Here is a 17,551-nt window from a genome sequence, read left to right as displayed (position 1 = left end):
AGAGACCTAGGTGAAGTGGACCATAAGGCATGCAGCACCTTTACTGTCACGACACCGAAAATAGAAGGAATGATCAACCGATTTGGGACAAAGTGGGCTTGGCAGAACATCAGGAGTGTCGGACAGTTTACCGGGAACAGCCTGAAGATTATTGGTTGCGTCAGCAAGAGAGCTGAGAGCCCAGCGGGAGAAGAAGAGCGTTTTATAAACTTTGGCCTACTCATTCTGATAAACAACTCTGCCTTTGAAGCACCTATTCTGTTAATCCCAACATCCTCTTCGTCTCTCATATGCACTAGATTACTGTTGGTAGATACCATTTGAGGTTTTGTAAAGCCTTGTCTAAATAAGGTTGAGGGGGTAGTTCCAAATCACACACCAAAATGTAAGCCTACAGACAGCAGACCCAAAATGTAATTGTGCTACAGCTGAGATAAACTGAAGGCCCACACATGGTGTATTGCTGTTCCCTATTGCTTTATTGCTGCAGTATGATATGAAACAAAGGTTTGACTTCACAGAAGTCTTTGTCAGGGCCAGACCTCTGTGAAGTCTAAATGGTGCAGGGAATGGAATAAAGCCCTAGGGATGACTGAGACTTCTGTGAAGTCAACACGTATAATATCATAGTGCAGGTATAACACAGTGCACCTTTTTAGTTTGTCTATCTCCTTTCTACAATATACCTTTTGTCTGCCGGTTTCTTGATGTTTTGGAGGTGGATATGTCCGACCCTATTTAGTGTCACTGTACTACATCGTCCCCTTAGGGTATAGGCCCGATTTGGAAATGGTTCCTAACTTCCTAGTGCCTTCTGTCAATTACAGAAGATTAAACACTAAATTCAACAACCTGTTTGATGGACCGTTGTCAGTAAAGTGTCTGTTTGGCTGTCAAATAATGATGCTCATGAGTCTGCTATTACCATTTTCATTATATTCATTTTTTTGGTGCCAAAACCTGGGATCGACCCAGGGACATAACTTCTTACTCAAACACATTCTCTCTCAATTGTCAGCAACTATGCACACACATCCCCATGGAAAAACAAACACAAGCAAGATAAATTAAAACCATTTTATATATTTTTTCCATACAGAAAAAGTTATACAGGTATGGATTGTCATTGAATGAATGATTATCTCTGTATGCCACTGTACACAAAAGAAAAATAAACTAGGCTATAAGAAAGAAACAATCAACCAAGAAAGATACATAAAAATATAACTCTGAAGATGAATAGACATTATCCTTATCGTCACGGCTCATTCAATAGCTATAGACAGGTTGGTTGTTTAGCAACGCAACTGATGCGTGCGCAACTATGAGGCAAAACAGACGGGGTTGGCTTTGATTGTTGACAACGTGTAAACTATATTTCTTCATTGTTTATTGAAATCATAAATGCATTTGCACAATGAACACTTGTCTCTCAAATATATCTTTACAGTTGTTGGTTAACTAGCTAGCAACATTTTGCCATATTAGCATTGACATGAAATCAGTCAAAACCCCACAAAACAAGACATGGTATCAAGAACATGATGAAACTAGCTACAACGAGTCACTTACCATTCCCTACATGGCAGTTTCTTGTTATTGTTGGTAGCTATCTGGCCATTCAGAATCACAACTCCTCACAGACTTCTGCCCCATTGAAGCGTGCGTATAGTTTTCGTGACGTTGTCAGCTAACCCATCTATGAAGACTCAAGATCTACACACATGCAAAAATGAAAGCCCCCTGCACATAGGATCCCAAGCACAGATCACTCTTGACCATGTTCCTCTGAGACAAAAAGCTATTGGTAGGGGAATGTATTTGTATATTGCTTTCCTGAACAAACCAGGTCACCCTAGCACTGTTTTAGGGATCTTGTTAGTGTGAGAGAGAAACTTAAACCAGTGTCCTATAGGTTTACTGTTGACGGGAACCTTTTAACTGTTACTGCTGAATGGAGAACCATTTCTTTGGCAATTGTCAGGTTTGCGCGGCAAAACAAAATAGAAGGTGCTGGCCACATCTCCATGTTGGACCCTAATGCACTTCCACTCGATTTTACGTGTCTACCTAAAGTGCTTGTATCGTACATTTCCCTTCATGGGTTGGTTTCCTTTTTGCCCCGTTGCTTTGGGTAGCTAGGGATGAATGTGGGAAGATTCTACAGTAAGAACATACTTACTTGTTCTACAGTAGAACATTCTACAGTAAGACTGAAGTGTAAAAGAGAACACTTTTATTAGGCGGAAAAGGCCCCACCACAACCCTCTCAAAATAGTTTCAACTGAGCAGGGGTGTTGTTGGGGATGGTATTAATAGTACAAAAGGGCTCTGGTTGATTGAACTGTATATGAAGATATGAATTTGAACTGGGATTGAAACCAGGAAGAGTCATCTCAGCCAAATTATTTTATCGTTTCAATGTATTAGCAAAAATGATGAAGGCTAAGTCTAGCCATTTTTTCCCCTGCAATTTTCCAGCAACTGTTTAGGATGTGACTTATGAGCCGAGTGAGAATGGAATGCAACATTAATGTTTAATGTTCTTCCACCCTTCTCGATGTACCTCTACTGGCTCAATAATTCAGGTGTTGTTAGTTTCACAGGCTAATTGCGTAGCTGAGCGACCTCAGGTGAGGGGAACACACGTCATTGCTGCAGAGAGCAGTGAACTAGATTGCCCTGACCCAACATTCAAAAAGACGACCTTCGCTCAGCTTTCAAATATCAGGCGAGACTAATATCACGCTGACCAGAATCGGATAAGAGAAGAAAAGCGTAAGCTGAAAGATCATAGCTAGTGATGCAAAAGTAGGAATGATGACTTAATATACCCAACAGTTTGAGAATATATATATTTATATGTTATAGAATGAATGCAATTGTAACGGAAAGATCAGTGTTATACTCGTCCCTATCATAGAAAAAATACAAGCAAAACAATTCATTAATTCATGTTGACCCAACCATACCCAGGCAAATATACCCTTAAGATAATTCCCTTATGCTACCCATTACATTGCTGTCCCTACTAAACAAGCCCTGCTTTGTATAGAAACTACTGTACATTAAAAGACCAAAGTTAGGCTCTTTGATATTCTGTGCAAGCTGTCAGAGTATAGATATGATTTTTCTTCCAGCACCAACCACCCAAAAGGTCACCCTGTTGGATTGTCGTGGGCAGGCAGGTTAAGCCAGGCATGGAGTGGAGCCCATCGGTGGGGCGATTAGTCAAATCTGAACCAATCGGGTGATGACTCAGTCCAAGCTCCGCCCTTCCCTGCTCCACCGCTGTGCTCATCAGGGGAAGATGCATCACCACAGAGATCTTAGCATCTCCAAGCAGCACACCCCTCTTATAATAGTCTACAAAAGTGAGACAACCCAATCAATGAGAAGAAAGGTGGAGGTTTGGGTGGGAGAGTTTATCTTTGGGGTTAAGGAGGGGGCACACAGTTTGAGGATGGGGAACGGGGAAGAAGGCAGCTGGTGGGAGGGGTTCTGTGGGGGTCATGGGTGGGCTAGGGAGTGGCAGGGTGGACCGGTGTTGCAATGTTTCATTCACTCCTCATCGGAGCTGCTGTTTTCCAGAGAGTAGACCATGAAGATGAGGTCTGTCCGAGCCGGCACCAGAGGGTTGCCGGGCTTCACCACCACAAAGCCCATGTAGTGGAAAGTCTTTATGATGGATACTGTTCAGAGAGAAAGAGAGACCATACAGAGAAGTGTTAGTGAACCTAGCAGGACCAGGACAGGATTAACCAGTGTTGTGGCTGTTCTGTCTTGGGTACCAGATTAGAAGCACTATCAAAGCTTAACTTCGCTAGAACATCACTGCCACTTCTAATCAAGATACACTACATGACCAAAAGTATGTGGACACCTGCTCATCGAACATCACATTCCAAATTCATGGGCATTAATATGGAGTTGATCTCCCCTTTGCTGCTATAACAGCCTCCACTCTTCTGGGAAGGCTTTCCACTAGATGTTGGAACATTGCTGCGAGGACTTGCTTCCATTCAGCCACAAGAGTATTAGTGAGGTCTGGCACTGATGTTGGGTGATTAGGTCTGGCTCGCAGTCGGCATTCCAATCCACCTCAAAGGTGTTTGATGGAGTTGAGGTCAGGGCTCTGTGTAGGCCAGTCTAGTTCTTCCAAACCCATCGCGACAAACCATTTCTGTATGGACCTCGCTTTGTGCACGGGGGCATTGTCATGCTGAAACAAAAGGGCCTTTCCGAAACTGTTGCCACAAAGTTGGAAGCACAGAATCATCTAGAATGTCATTGTATGCTGTAGCGTTAAGATTTCCCTTCACTGGAACTAAGGGGCCTAGCCCGAACCATGAAAAACAGCCCCAGACCATTATTCCTCCTCCACCAAACTTTACATTTGGGACTATGTATTAGGGCAGGTAGCGTTCTCCTGGCATCCGCCAAACCCAGATTCGTCCGTTGGACTGCCAGATGGTGAAGCGTGATTCATCACTCCAGAGAACGCGTTTCCAATGCTCCAGAGTCCAATGGCGGCGAGCTTTACACCACTCCAGCCGACGCTAGGCATTGTGCATGGTGATCTTAGGCTTGTATGTGGCTGCTCGGCCATGGAAACCCATTTTATGAAGCACCCGACAAACAGTTATTGTGCTGACCTAGCTTCCAGAGGCAGTTTGGAACTCAGTAGTGTTGCAACCGAGGACAGAGGACAGTGGTTCCGTTCTGTGAGCTTGTGTGGCCTACCACTTCGCAGCTGAGCCGTTGTTGATCCTAGACATTTCCACTTCACAATAACAGCACTTACAGTTGACCGGGGCAGCTCTAGCAGGGCAGAAATGAGACGAACTGATTTGTTGGAAAGGTGGCATCCTATGACGGTGCCACTTTGAAAGTCACTGAGCTCTTCAGTAAGGCCATTCTACAGCCAATGTTTGTCTATGGAGATTGCATGGCTGTGTGCTCAATTTTATACACCTGTCAGCAACGGGTGTGGCTGAAATAGCCGAATCCACTAATTTGAAGGGGTGTCCACATACTTTTGTATAGTGTACTTATAAGCTATGGTTTTGGTTTCATGGACGTTATTTATATACAAAATGATAGCTCAATCAAATGTCACTATCCATTCAATGTTTTTTTCTCCATGGAAATGTTCTACAGTTGGAGAGGAAATGCAACCCTTGATTTCCAATGTGTATTATAGTGTGAACATCTAACTGGGACAGTCCAAGTACATTATATGGACTTGAATTTGCATGCTAATGCTAACCACCAATTCTGTCTGAATCTCCAATTCAGCTTTTTTACCAAAACAGAGGTGGGGGTGATGCTTTTTTGTTTCAAATAAGAGTTCTAGCTGCACTCCTCTTTTGAATCCAGCTACATAAACTATGGATTACTGTAAATTCAAGAGCACAATTAGAAAGTTATACAATTTGAGAACTGTCCCTTTAATGTCAATTTAAATTGGATGTATGGCATTAACTCCTCTTCCTTACCTACTGACAGCCATGCCTTGATGAATATCTGACAGTTTTGGGCAAAACAAAGAGCAAGCACTAAATCAGGGTTCTTCAATTCCGGTCCTGGAGGGCCAAAACACTTCAGTTTTTTATTTCTACCTGGTAGTTAATTGCACTCACCTGGTGTCCCAGGTCTGAATTAGCCCCTGATTAGAAGGAGATGATGAAAAACAGAGGTGTTTCGGCCCTCCAGGACCGGAATTGAAGAACCCTGCACTAAATAGTGGAGCACTTACATCTATCCTCTCTGGCTCTATCAAACCACAAGAACACGTAGTTGACATTCAGCTTCTCCTCAGCAAACTCCAGCAGGCTGGTGAGCCTGGGGAGAAAGACAAGGGGGAGAGAAAGAGATGATGCACTGTTAGTTTTTACATAAGAGAATAGCCTTACATAATAATGCAGTTGCAGCTCGTTAGCACTGCAGTATTGGAGGAGCCGCTGAGACGGTGTTGGCACTGTGCGAAGATGATATTGACCTGACACTGACAACATATTACATGACGACGTAGCATAATGGCTCTCCCATTACGGCTCATTTCTATTCATAAGCGGAATGGACTAGACACAGTGTTTCCCAACCCCGGTCCTCGAGTACCCCCAACAGTACATATTTTTGTAGTGGCCCCGTTGACAAGTAGAAGCACACCTGATTCTACTTGTCAACTATTGATCAAGCCCTTGACAAGTTGAATGAATCAGGTGTTTTTGTCCGGGGCTACAACAAAAATGTGTGCTGTTGGGGGTACTCGAGGACCGGAGTTGGGAAACACTGGACTAGAGAGAGATAATAGCCTCCCTGAAATACATTGTTTCAAGTTTTATTAGTCATATGTAAGGGACATACAGTGCCTTGCAAAAGTATTCATCCCCCTTGGCGTTTTTCTTATTTTGTTGCATTACAACCTGTAATTTAAATGGATTTTTATTTGGATTCCATGTAATTGACATACAAAAAAAAATAACTTGTTTCAAATAATAATAAAAAATTAATAATGGAAAAATGGTGCGTGCATATGTATTCACCCCCGTTGCTATGAAGCCCCTAAATAAGATCTGGTGCAACCAATTACCTTCAGAAGTCATATAATTAGTTAAATAAAGCCCACCTGTGTGCAATCTAAGTGTCACATGATCTCAGTATATATACACCTGTTCTGAAAGGCCTGCAAGACCACTAAGCAGGGGCACCACCAAGCAAGCGGCACCATGAAGACCAAGGAGCTCTCCAAACAGGTCAGGGACAAAGTTGTGGAGAAGTACAGATCAGGGTTGGGTTATTAAAAGAATATCTGAAACTTTGAACATCCCATGGAGCACCATTAAATCCATTATTAAAAAATTGAGCCATGACCAGCCTTTCAAAGCACTTCATGGCTACAGACGTGAGTGCTATGGGTTGGTAGTCATTTAGGCAGGTTACCTTAGTGTTCTTGGGCACAGGGACTATTTTACATTTTACATTTTAGTCATTTAGCAAACGCTCTTATCCAGAGTGACTTACAGTTAGTGAGTGCATAAATTTATATTTTTCGTACTATGGTGGTCTGCTTGAAACATGTTGGTATTACAGACTCAGACAGCGAGCGGTTGAAAATGTCAGTTAAGACACTTGCCAGTTGGTCCGTGCATGCTCGGAGTACACGTCCTGGTAATCCGTCTGGCCCTGCGGCCTTGTGAATGTTGACCCGTTTAAAGGTCTTATTCGGCTACGGAGAGCGTGATCACACAATCGTCCGGAACAGCTGATGCTCTCATGCATGTTTCAGTGTTACATGCCTTGAAGCGAGCATATAAGTGATTTAGCTCGTCTGGTAGGCTCGTGTCACTGGGCAGCTCGCAGCTGTGCTTCCCTTTGTAGTCTGTAATAGTTTGCAAGCCCTGCCACATCTGACGAGCGTCGGAGCCGGTGTAGTACGATTCAATCTTAGTCCTGTATTGACTCTTTGCCTGTTTGATGGTTCGTCGTGTGCATGGCGGGATTTCTTATAAGCTTCCGGGTTAGAGTCCAGCTCTACCCTTTAGCTCAGTGCGGATGTTGCCTGTAATCCATGGCTTCTGGATGGGGTATGTACGTACAGTCACTGTGGGGACGACGCCATCGATGCACTTATTGATGAAGCCAGTGACTGATGTGGTGCACTTCTCAATGCCATCGGAAGAATCCCGGATCATATTCCAGTCTGTGCTAGCAAAACAGTCCTGTAGCTTAGCATCTGCTTCATCTGACCACTTTTATTGACCGAGTCACTGGTGCTTCCTGCTTTAGTTTTTGCTTGTAAGCAGGAATCAGGAGGATATAATTATGGTCAGATTTGCCAAATGGAGGGCGAGGGAGAGCTTTGTACACATCTCTGTGTGTGGAGTAAAGGTGGTCTAAAGTATTTTTCCCTCTGGTTGCACATTTAACATGCTGGTAGAAATGAGGTAAAACGGATTTAAGTTTCCCTGCATTAAAGTCCCCGGCCACTAGGAGCGCCGCCTCTGGATGAGCGTTTTCCTGTTTGCCTATGGCCGTATACAGCTCATTGAGTGCGATCTTAATGCCTGCATCGGTTTGTGGTGGTAAATAAACAGCTACGAAGAATATAGATGAAAACTCTATTGGTAGATAGTGTGGTCTACAGGTTATCATGAGAAACTCTACCTCAGGCGAGCAAAACCTCGAGACTTCCTTAGATATCGTGCACCAGCTGTTGTTTACCAATATACATAGACCGCCACCCCTTATCTTACCAAAGGATGCTGTTCTATCCTGCCGATACAGTGTATAACCCGCCAGCTGTATGTTATTCATGTCGTCGTTCAGCCACGATTCGGTGAAACATAAGATATTACAGTTTTGAATGTCCCGTTGGTAGGATATACGTGCTTGTAGTTCGTCCACTTTATTATCAAGCGATTGTACGTTGGCTAATAGTACCGATGTCAAAGGCAGATTATCCACTCGTCGCCGGCTCCTTACCAGGCACCCCGATCTCCTTCCAGGATATCGCCGTCTCTTTCTACTGCGAATGACGGGGATGAGGGCCCTGTCGGGTGTCTGGAGCAAATCCCTCTCGTCCGACTCATTAAAGAAAAATTATTCATCCAGTTCAAGGTGAGTAATCGCTGTTCTGGTGTCCAGAAGCTCTCTTCGATCATAAGAGACAGTAGCAGCAACATTATGTACACAATAAGTTACAAAAGGCAGCCATTGTCAGTCCGAGTGAAGCATTTGCGAGTGCGACACACTAGGCAGGCAGGGACATTAAGTGCTCAGCATTTAAACATTGAGTTGTATTAAATCATTATAGTTTATAAATTGCACATATAAGCTGTGACTTACTTAGAATTAAATACAAATTAAAAAAATTATAACGAAAAGTCCATTGTCCTTATACTATCAATGTTGTCAGAGTATAACTTGCATGTGAAATTAGTAACCTAACAGGTTGTCACGTTCGTCGGGAACAGAGGACCAAGGCGTTGAATGCGAACATACTTTTTATTTAGTGATTCCACGAAACAAAACAACAAACGATAACGTGACGTCTACACAAACCACACTGGAACAAGATCCCACGAACACAAAGGGAAAACAGACAGTTTAAATATGGCTCCCAATCAGAGACAACCCGCAACAGCTGACACTCGTTGCCTCTGATTGGGAGCCACTCTGGCCAACATAGAAATAGCACCCATAGAATACACCATAGAACAAAAACACATAGAACTTACACACCCTGGCTCAACATATAGAGTCCCCAGAGCCAGGGTGTGACAGTACCCCCCCCCAAAGGCGCGGACTGCGACCGCGCCTGAACATCAACAAACCAGGGGAGGGCTGGGTGGGCATTCCTCCTCGGAGGCGGTTCCGGCTCCGGGCTAGACCACAACCCTCTAATAATCCCCCCGTAGCGCCCCTGGTCCGGTCTGGCCCCGCTGTCTGGAGCTGAACTGGACATCGTAGGAGCGGATAGCTTCAGCTCCAGTGTGGAGCAGCTGACCGGTACCTGACCAGGCACCGGTGACCCAGGCACGGGTTGTGCCGGACTGACGACGCACACCCCTGGCTTGGTGCGTGGAGCAGGAACGGGCCGGACCGGGCTGACGATGCGCACCCCTGGCTTGGTGCGTGGAGCAGCTACGGGCCGGACCGGGCTGACGATGCGCACCCCTGGCTTGGTGCGTGGAGCAGCAACGGGCCGGACCGGGCTGACAATGCGCACCCCTGGCTTGGTGCGTGGAGCCGGAACGGGCCTTACCGGGCTGACGACTCGCACCCCTGGCTTGGTGCGTGGAGCAGCAACGGGCCGGACCGGGCTGACGATGCGCACCCCTGGCTTGGTGCGTGGAGCAGGAACGGGCCTTACTAGGCTGGCGACGCGCACCGTAGGCTTGGTGTGAGTGGCAGGAACAGGCCGGGCCGGGCTGGCGACGCGCACCGTAGGCTTGGTGCGAGTGGCAGGAACAGGCCGGGTCGGGCTGGCGACGCGCACCGTAGGCTTGGTGCGAGTGGCAGGAACAGGCCGGGCCGGGCTGGCGATGCGCACCGTACACTTGGTGCGGGGAGCAGGAACAGACCGGACCGTACTGGGGACACACACCACTGGCCCTACACCGGGATCTGGAACGGGCCGGACCGGACTGGTAACACACCCCAGTACCTCTCGCCGTGCCTCTACACCTTCCTTCCCTTCTTTGACCAGTGGCCCCCGTAACCTGGCGGCCTCCTCTGCTAACCTCCCAAATCGCCCTGTGGCAGCCTCCTGCTGCCCAGTCGCCCATGCCGTGTGCCCCCCCCTAAAAATATTTTGGGGTTGCCTCCTACCCGTGGACCAGGTCTCCATACTTTTCGCCAGACTCTCACCCCACTGCTCCAAAGTCCAACCTCTCTGCTCTTCACTTGGCTTGGCCCATTCGAAGTTGCAAAGGCGATCCGCTAGAGATTCCCCTGGCGATGGCTCCTGGACACGCTGCTTGGTCCAGTTTTGGTGGGATCTTCTTTCACGTTCGTCGGGAACAGAGGACCAAGGCGCAGCGTTGAATGCGAACATACTTTTTATTTAGTGATTCCACGAAACAAAACAACAAACGATAACGTGACGTCTACACAAACCACACTGGAACAAGATCCCACAAACACAAAGGGAAAACAGACAGTTTAAATATGGCTCCCAATCAGAGACAACCCGCAACAGCTGACACTCGTTGCCTCTGATTGGGAGCCACTCTGGCCAACTTAGAAATAGCACCCATAGAATACACCATAGAACAAAAACACATAGAACTTACACACCCTGGCTCAACATATAGAGTCCCCAGAGCCAGAGTGTGACACAGGTCATCCAACATTTCTGTAATGGGTGTCTGCAGGCATGCTGGTAGGTCTTAACAAGGGGATATGTGTCTCAGAGCTGCATGTAACACCCTGCCTGTCTGTCTGTCTGTATGCCTGTCTGTCTGCCTGTCTGTTTGTGTGCCTATGCTTACCCCTCTTTGCTGCCCTCCGCCAGTGCCCCAGCGGCGATCTCCAGAAAGAGGCTGTCCGAGGAGAGGGCTGTTTCCCAGCAGGCCGCGCGGCGCTCACTCAGTTGGTAGTGGAAGTGCAGAATGGCGGGTGTCCCATTGACAGGAGCTGCCCGCGTCACCGTCAGCCTCTCGTCCTTTAGTGGAGAGGGAAGGAGGACAGATGAAAAGGTAAATTTCCTGAAGATAATTGATGTGCTTGCGTCAGACGAAACTGTTCACACAGCGCTTTGACACCTAGCTCATTTCAGACAATGACAGTGGCCTTGGAGTTTTTCAAAAGAGTAGGAATGGGGAATGACTATTATGTGATGCCCATTAAGTTCTCTAGACCTTGAAAGAATGCAGACATTTTTTTTATTGACTGTATTAACTCCCATGAGTTTCCCATGGAATATTTGAGGTAAAATCAATGATGTACAGTATATAAACCCTGGATTGCTGATGCTATGTATTGGCCAATGAGAGGCTTAAAAGCCACCGGTCGGCCATATTAGTACTCCTCAGAAGGAGCAGTCCTCCATAGGAATGAATGGAATTCTACAGTATTTCAATTAAAAGTTTTGAGAACAAAATGAAATGTATTTAAAGAGCGACTGCCACTAAAAAACAACTAATCCCTTTGACATGAGTCAGAAAAAATGTATTCTATTGTCAAAATGTACTACAAAGTGTAAAAGGATAATTTTGGTAATAAAGTCAGTCTCGTCTAAAACTGAGTTTGGAACCTGAGTGCGTCACGACGAGTAAATGAAGGTTGGGTTTGTATTACAATTATGTCAATAAAACATTATGTCTATCGAGGGTGAAAAGAGACAATAATGAGACAAATGCGCTACTGTCGCCTACCATTGAAGATCTGACTGGCATGTCGCGATACCAACACCTGACTAACGTCTGCGTGACACCTGCGTCTTAGAAAATAGCATTGAGCTGTATTGTTCATCTGCAGGCTATTATAATACCATAAGCCTCTCAACTGCGGGAGGGTCAACTCATACAATTTTGATTAGATTGTCTTTACTTTAGGTTAAAAAGAATTGTGTCTTCCTCTTACACGGTAAGCCTACTGCTGGCAACTGTAGACTATATTGTAGACCATTGCATTGGATATAGGCATAAACACCATGGCAATTATGCAATCCAATAGTAATGATGTAACATGCATCAATCCACTGTAGACCTATCTAACAATGTATCATCATCATCTAGCCTATATGTAGTTGGGATCATTCTCCCACGTCAAATCAATGTCTTCATTATTATGTTGCTGAAATTCCAACTTGAATCGATTGATCAACTGGTTATAGCCTACTATTAGGCCTGATAGATATTCTTATCATAAGCCCTATTAGGAACGGACTATTACTAGAACGTTGGTTATGTAATTATTACACCAGCATCACTCCCGTAGTGCAGTTTCTCTGGACCACTGCAAGGTCAGAGTCCAGACAGGCTAGGCCTATTTCAGGAAACCTTCTGAATGGACATAGAGAGAATTAGCACACACACCCACCTAAAAGGACCCATCAATCAAAGCCACCTGCAGCGCATCTCACTCAGACACATAAGCAAATCAAATTTCTCCCTTCCCCGAAAACCTTGCCTTAGCTTTAAATCCTTTCTGTAGGATACCAAAAACGAGTCTACATTATAGGATAATGCTAAATCAATGTAGCCTATCCTATAAATTGAGGAAGAAAGTTCAAATCAAATTGCGTCGAATACAACAGGTGTAGACCGTACCATGAAATGCTTACTTACAAGCCAACATGCAGTTTTAAGGGGAAGATAGAGACAGCTGTGATATAGAATGCCTTCAGGAAATATTCACACCCCTTGACCTTTTCCAAATTTTCTTGTATTACAAATTGTGATTATAATGGATTTAAATGTATTTTTTTTTACGATCTACACAAAATACGCTAATATCAAAGTGAAATATTGTTTTATTATTTTTTATTAGATATAGTCAATACATGTTAGAATCACCTTTGGCAAACGATTACAGCTGTGAGTATTTTGGGGTAAGTCTCTAAGAGCTTTGCATACCTGCATTGTACAATATTTGTCCATTATTCGTTTTTAAACTCTTCAAGCTCTGTCAAGTCGGTTGTTGATCATTGCTCGACATCCATTTTCAAGTCGATTTAAGTCAAAACTGTAACTAGGCCACTCAGGAACATTCAATGTTGTCTTGGTAAGCAACTCCTGTGTATATTTGGCCTTGAGTTTTAGGTTATTGTCCTGCTGAAAGGTGAATTTGTCTCCCAGTGTCTGTTGGAAAGCAGACTGAACCAGGTTTTCCTCTAGGATTTTGCCTGTGCTCAGCTCTATTCTGTTTCTTTTTATACAAACAAAAATAACTCCCTAGTCCTTGCCGATGACGAGCATTGCCATAACATGATGCAGCCACCACCATGCTTGAAAATATGAAGTGGTACTCAGTGATGTGTTGTTGGATTTGCCCCAAACATAATGCTTTGTATTCAGGATGAAAATGTGTATCTATTAGCCAAAAACCTCCCTGGTCTTTGTGCTTGAACCTGTGCTTGAAATTCATTACTCGACTGAGGGACCTTTACAGATAATTGTATGTGTGGAGTACAGAGATGTGGTAATCATTCAAAAATCATGTTAACCACTATTATTGAACACATAGTCCATGCAACTTATGTGACTTAAGCACATTTTTACTCCTGAATGTATTTAGGCTTGCCATAACAAAGAGGTTGAATACTTATTGACTAAAGACATTTTAGCTTTACATTTTTTATTAATTTCAAAACATTTCTAAAAACAAAATTCTGCTTTGCATCGTGTGGTATTGTGTGTAAATCAGTGGGACAAAATCTAAATTGAATAAAAAATTTATTCAGGCTGTAACACAACAAAATGTGGAAAAAGTCAAGGGTGTGAATACTTTCTGAAAGCACTGTAGGCCTAGGCTATGAAGATGAAATTGACAACCATTAAAAAATAGAAACACATAAACGCAACCTGTCCATAGCCTATCAGCCGTTGATAAATTTTAGTGAAGCGATGGGTAGTTATGTTGACACTAAGCCTACATTAAAAATGTTGTGCTTTATCTAAATCTGTGACACCACTTACTGATATGAGTAACCTAAACTCCGGCGGCTATTTCACTGTTCCCTTCTTGTAACTCACGCATCGCCGCTGGCAACTCGCCTATCTCTTCCCCCTCTCTCTAGCTCGTAAACAAGAAGCCTAGGCAATATAGTTTGAAACGTATCAGCTCTGGTGTGATGTGATCACATTGGCTAAATTGATACATTGTCGCAATGATGCATTGCAACAAAAAAAAAAATGACAGAGGAATTAATTAATTCCTTCACACAACGAACCCACAGACCTGTCAGCGGTAGTGTGCAGACTGTCAGTGGCAGGCTATATAGCCTACCCTGTATTTTCTGTCGTCTTAAAAAGATTATGCTAATGTCTCCAGTCATATAAAATGTAGTAGACTAGAAATGGCATGAAATGTGTTTATATAGGCCTAAGGCCACATTTTTGTCAGGCAAAGAAAGGAGAAGAAATGTCTCTCTATTTGCCGTTTCTAACATAGTCATTGGAATTCTTCCATGCAGCTATCACACAGTAGCGTAGGCTACATCCAATTACAATAAAGCAATGTTTTGCAAAGTTTTATATAGGCCTATATGAGGTTAATTCAAACGAATTATAAAAACAGGATCATTTAATAGTTTCATTAATTAAGTGCCTGTGTTTGTAGCCATGCGTTCAATGTTAGGCTAGGCTATATGTTGTTCGACATCAATTGTTTTGTACTGTTTAAACAAACAGAGTTTTACAATATCACGGAAAGAAAAAAAATATACTGAACAAAAATATAAATGCAACATGTAAAGTGTTGGTCCCATGTTTCATGAGCTGAAATAAAAGATCCCAGAAATGTTCCATATGCACAAAAAGCTTATTTCTCTCATATTGTGTGCATAAATTTGTTTCCATCCCTGAGAGTGATCATTTCTCCTTTGCCAAGATAATCCATCCACCTGACAGGTGTGGCATATCAAGAAGCTGATTAAACAGCATGATCATTACACAGGTGCACACTGTGCTGGGGAAAATAAAAGGCCACTCTAAAATGTGCAGTTTTGTCACACAACACAAAGCCACAGATGTCTCAAGTTTTGAGGGAGCGTGCATTTGGCATGCTTACTACAGGAATGTCCACCAGAGCTGTTGCCAGAGAATTGAATGTTAATTTCACTACCATAAGCTGCCTCTGTCGTTTTAGAGAATTTGGCTGTACGTCCAACCGGCGTCACAACCGTAGACCACGTGTAACCACGTTAGCCCAGGACCTCCACATCCTGCTTCCTCGCCTACTAGATAATCTGAGACAAGCCACCCGGACAGCTGATGAAACTGAGAAGTATTTCTGTCTGTAATAAAGCCTTTTTGTGGGGAAAAACCTATTCCTATTCTGATCTATGGATTTCACATGACTGGGCAGGGGTGTAGCCATGGGTGGGCCTGGGAGGGCATAGGCCCACCCACTGGAGAGCCAGGCCCACCCATGGCTACACCCCTGCCCAGTCATGTGAAATCCATAGATTAGGGCCTAATGAATTTATTTCAATTGACTGATTTCCTTATATGAACTGTAACTCAGTAAAATCATTGACATTGTTCCATTTTGCGTTTATATTTTTGTTCAGTATAGTTTAAGCAGGGCTCTCTACCCCTGTTCCTGGAGAGCGTCCTGTAGGTTTTGCCTCCAACCCTAATCTAGCACACCTGATTCTAATAATTAGCTGGTTGATCAACTGAATCAGGTTACATGTAACTTGGGTTGAAACTAAAACCTACAGGAACAGGGTTGGAGAGCCCCGGTTTAATGAAACAATAGTTGTTATGTTTGTAGTCGGCATGCAGATCCCCCCTCATTTATTTCTGCAGGCTATAGGTTGCTTGCATATTACTGTAAAAGTTTTGCTCCTTCTGTTTTAATGACAAAAAACTATTGAATTAGTTATTATAAAATGTTCATCTCAATTAGACCGATCTGGTTGAATAAAGGTGAAATTACTGGTTAAATAAAAAATAATTAACCTTGTTAAATAAATTTGCCCTTACACAGCTTGGAGGTGTGTTGGGTCATTGTCCTGTTGAAAAACAAATGATAGTCCCACTAAGCCCAAACCAGATGGGATGGCGTATCGCTGTAGAATGCTGTGGTAGCCATGCTGGTTAAGTGTTCCTTGAATTCTAAATAAATCACAGATAGTGTCACAAGCAAAGCACCCCCACACCATAACACCACCTCCTACATGCTTTACGGTGGGAAATACACATGCAGAGATCATCCGTTCACCCACACCGCGTCTCACAAAGACACAGCGGTTGGAACCAAAAATCTCCAATTTGGACTCCAGACCAAAGGACAAGTTTCCACCAGTCTGATGCCCATTACTCGTGTTTCTTGGCCCAAGCAAGTCTCTTCTTCTGATTGGTGTCCTTTAGTAGTGGTTTCTTTGCAGCAATTCGACCATGAAGGCCTGATTCACACAGTCTCCTATGAACAGTTGATGTTGAGATGTGTCTGTTACTTGAACTCTGTGAAGCATTTATTTGGGCTGCAATTTCTGAGGCTCGTAACTCTAATGAACTTATCCTCTGCAGCTGAGGTAACTCTGGGTCTTCCATTCCTGTGGCGGTCCTCATGAGAGCCAGTTTCATCACAGCGCTTGATGGTTTTTGCGACTGCACTTGAAGAAACTTTCAAAGTTCTTGAAATGTTCCATATAGACCGACCTTATTTGAGCTGTTCTTGCCATAATATGGACTTGGTCTTTTACCAAATAGGGCTATCTTCTGTATACCCCCCTTTTTTTGAGCAGTATATATATATATATATATATATATATATATATATATATATATATATATATATATATATATATATATACTACTGGTCAAAAGTTTTAGAACATCTACTCATTCAAGGGTTTTTCTTTATTTTTACTATTTTCTACATTGTAGAATAATAGTGAAGACATCAAAAAGTTAATTTATGGAATTTCTTTCCTTCTTAATGCGTTTGAGCCAATCAGTTGTGTGCTGAGGATGCGTGATCACTCGACATCAACAGGACAGAGAAAACAGACACATGCTCATATGCTCACAAAAGACAATGAAGAAATTTACCAACAAATCTGAAATTGACAAAAATCATAATGATATGAAATAAATCAAAACTTCTCGATCACAAGAATAGGCTAGCAGTTCGAATTACATTAGCCTTACAGAAATTACCGTAACTATTATTTTATTCTTCTAAAACTGGGATTAATAGTGAACATTTACTGGTGCTATAAACAGTGCTTGACTTAGACTGAAATAGGTGCCGGTAGGCTATTCATTTTTGGTGCAGGTAAGCTACTGTTTATAATTTATATGCAGGAGCTCCCCAATACTTTTGAGCTAATATTATATATGAGGAACAGGAGCTCAGTAGAAAATGTAAG

At 43.4% G+C, this 17,551-nt stretch overlaps 1 protein-coding gene across 1 annotated transcript in view; it reads right to left on the bottom strand.

Moving 5' to 3' along the window:
* Nucleotides 1–1,063: 1,063 nt before the first annotated feature.
* Nucleotides 1,064–17,551, bottom strand: part of oaz2a (ornithine decarboxylase antizyme 2a) — a gene marked incomplete at its 5' end in the record, with an annotated part of 80,119 nt that continues 63,631 nt past the window's right edge. Inside the window, 3 exon segments of the mRNA XM_084169330.1 lie at nt 1,064–3,692; nt 5,759–5,844; nt 10,998–11,170. Of these exon segments, the coding sequence (XP_084025456.1) occupies nt 3,562–3,692; nt 5,759–5,844; nt 10,998–11,170 (390 nt within the window). The 3' untranslated portion in view covers nt 1,064–3,561.

The sequence above is a fragment of the Coregonus lavaretus genome (assembly GCF_964263955.1).
Source record: "Coregonus lavaretus genome assembly, chromosome: 9".
In the NCBI taxonomy this organism is placed as follows: domain Eukaryota; kingdom Metazoa; phylum Chordata; class Actinopteri; order Salmoniformes; family Salmonidae; genus Coregonus; species Coregonus lavaretus.
The sequence above is the reverse complement of the archived record's forward strand: the minus strand, read 5'-3'. Positions and strand labels throughout refer to the sequence as shown.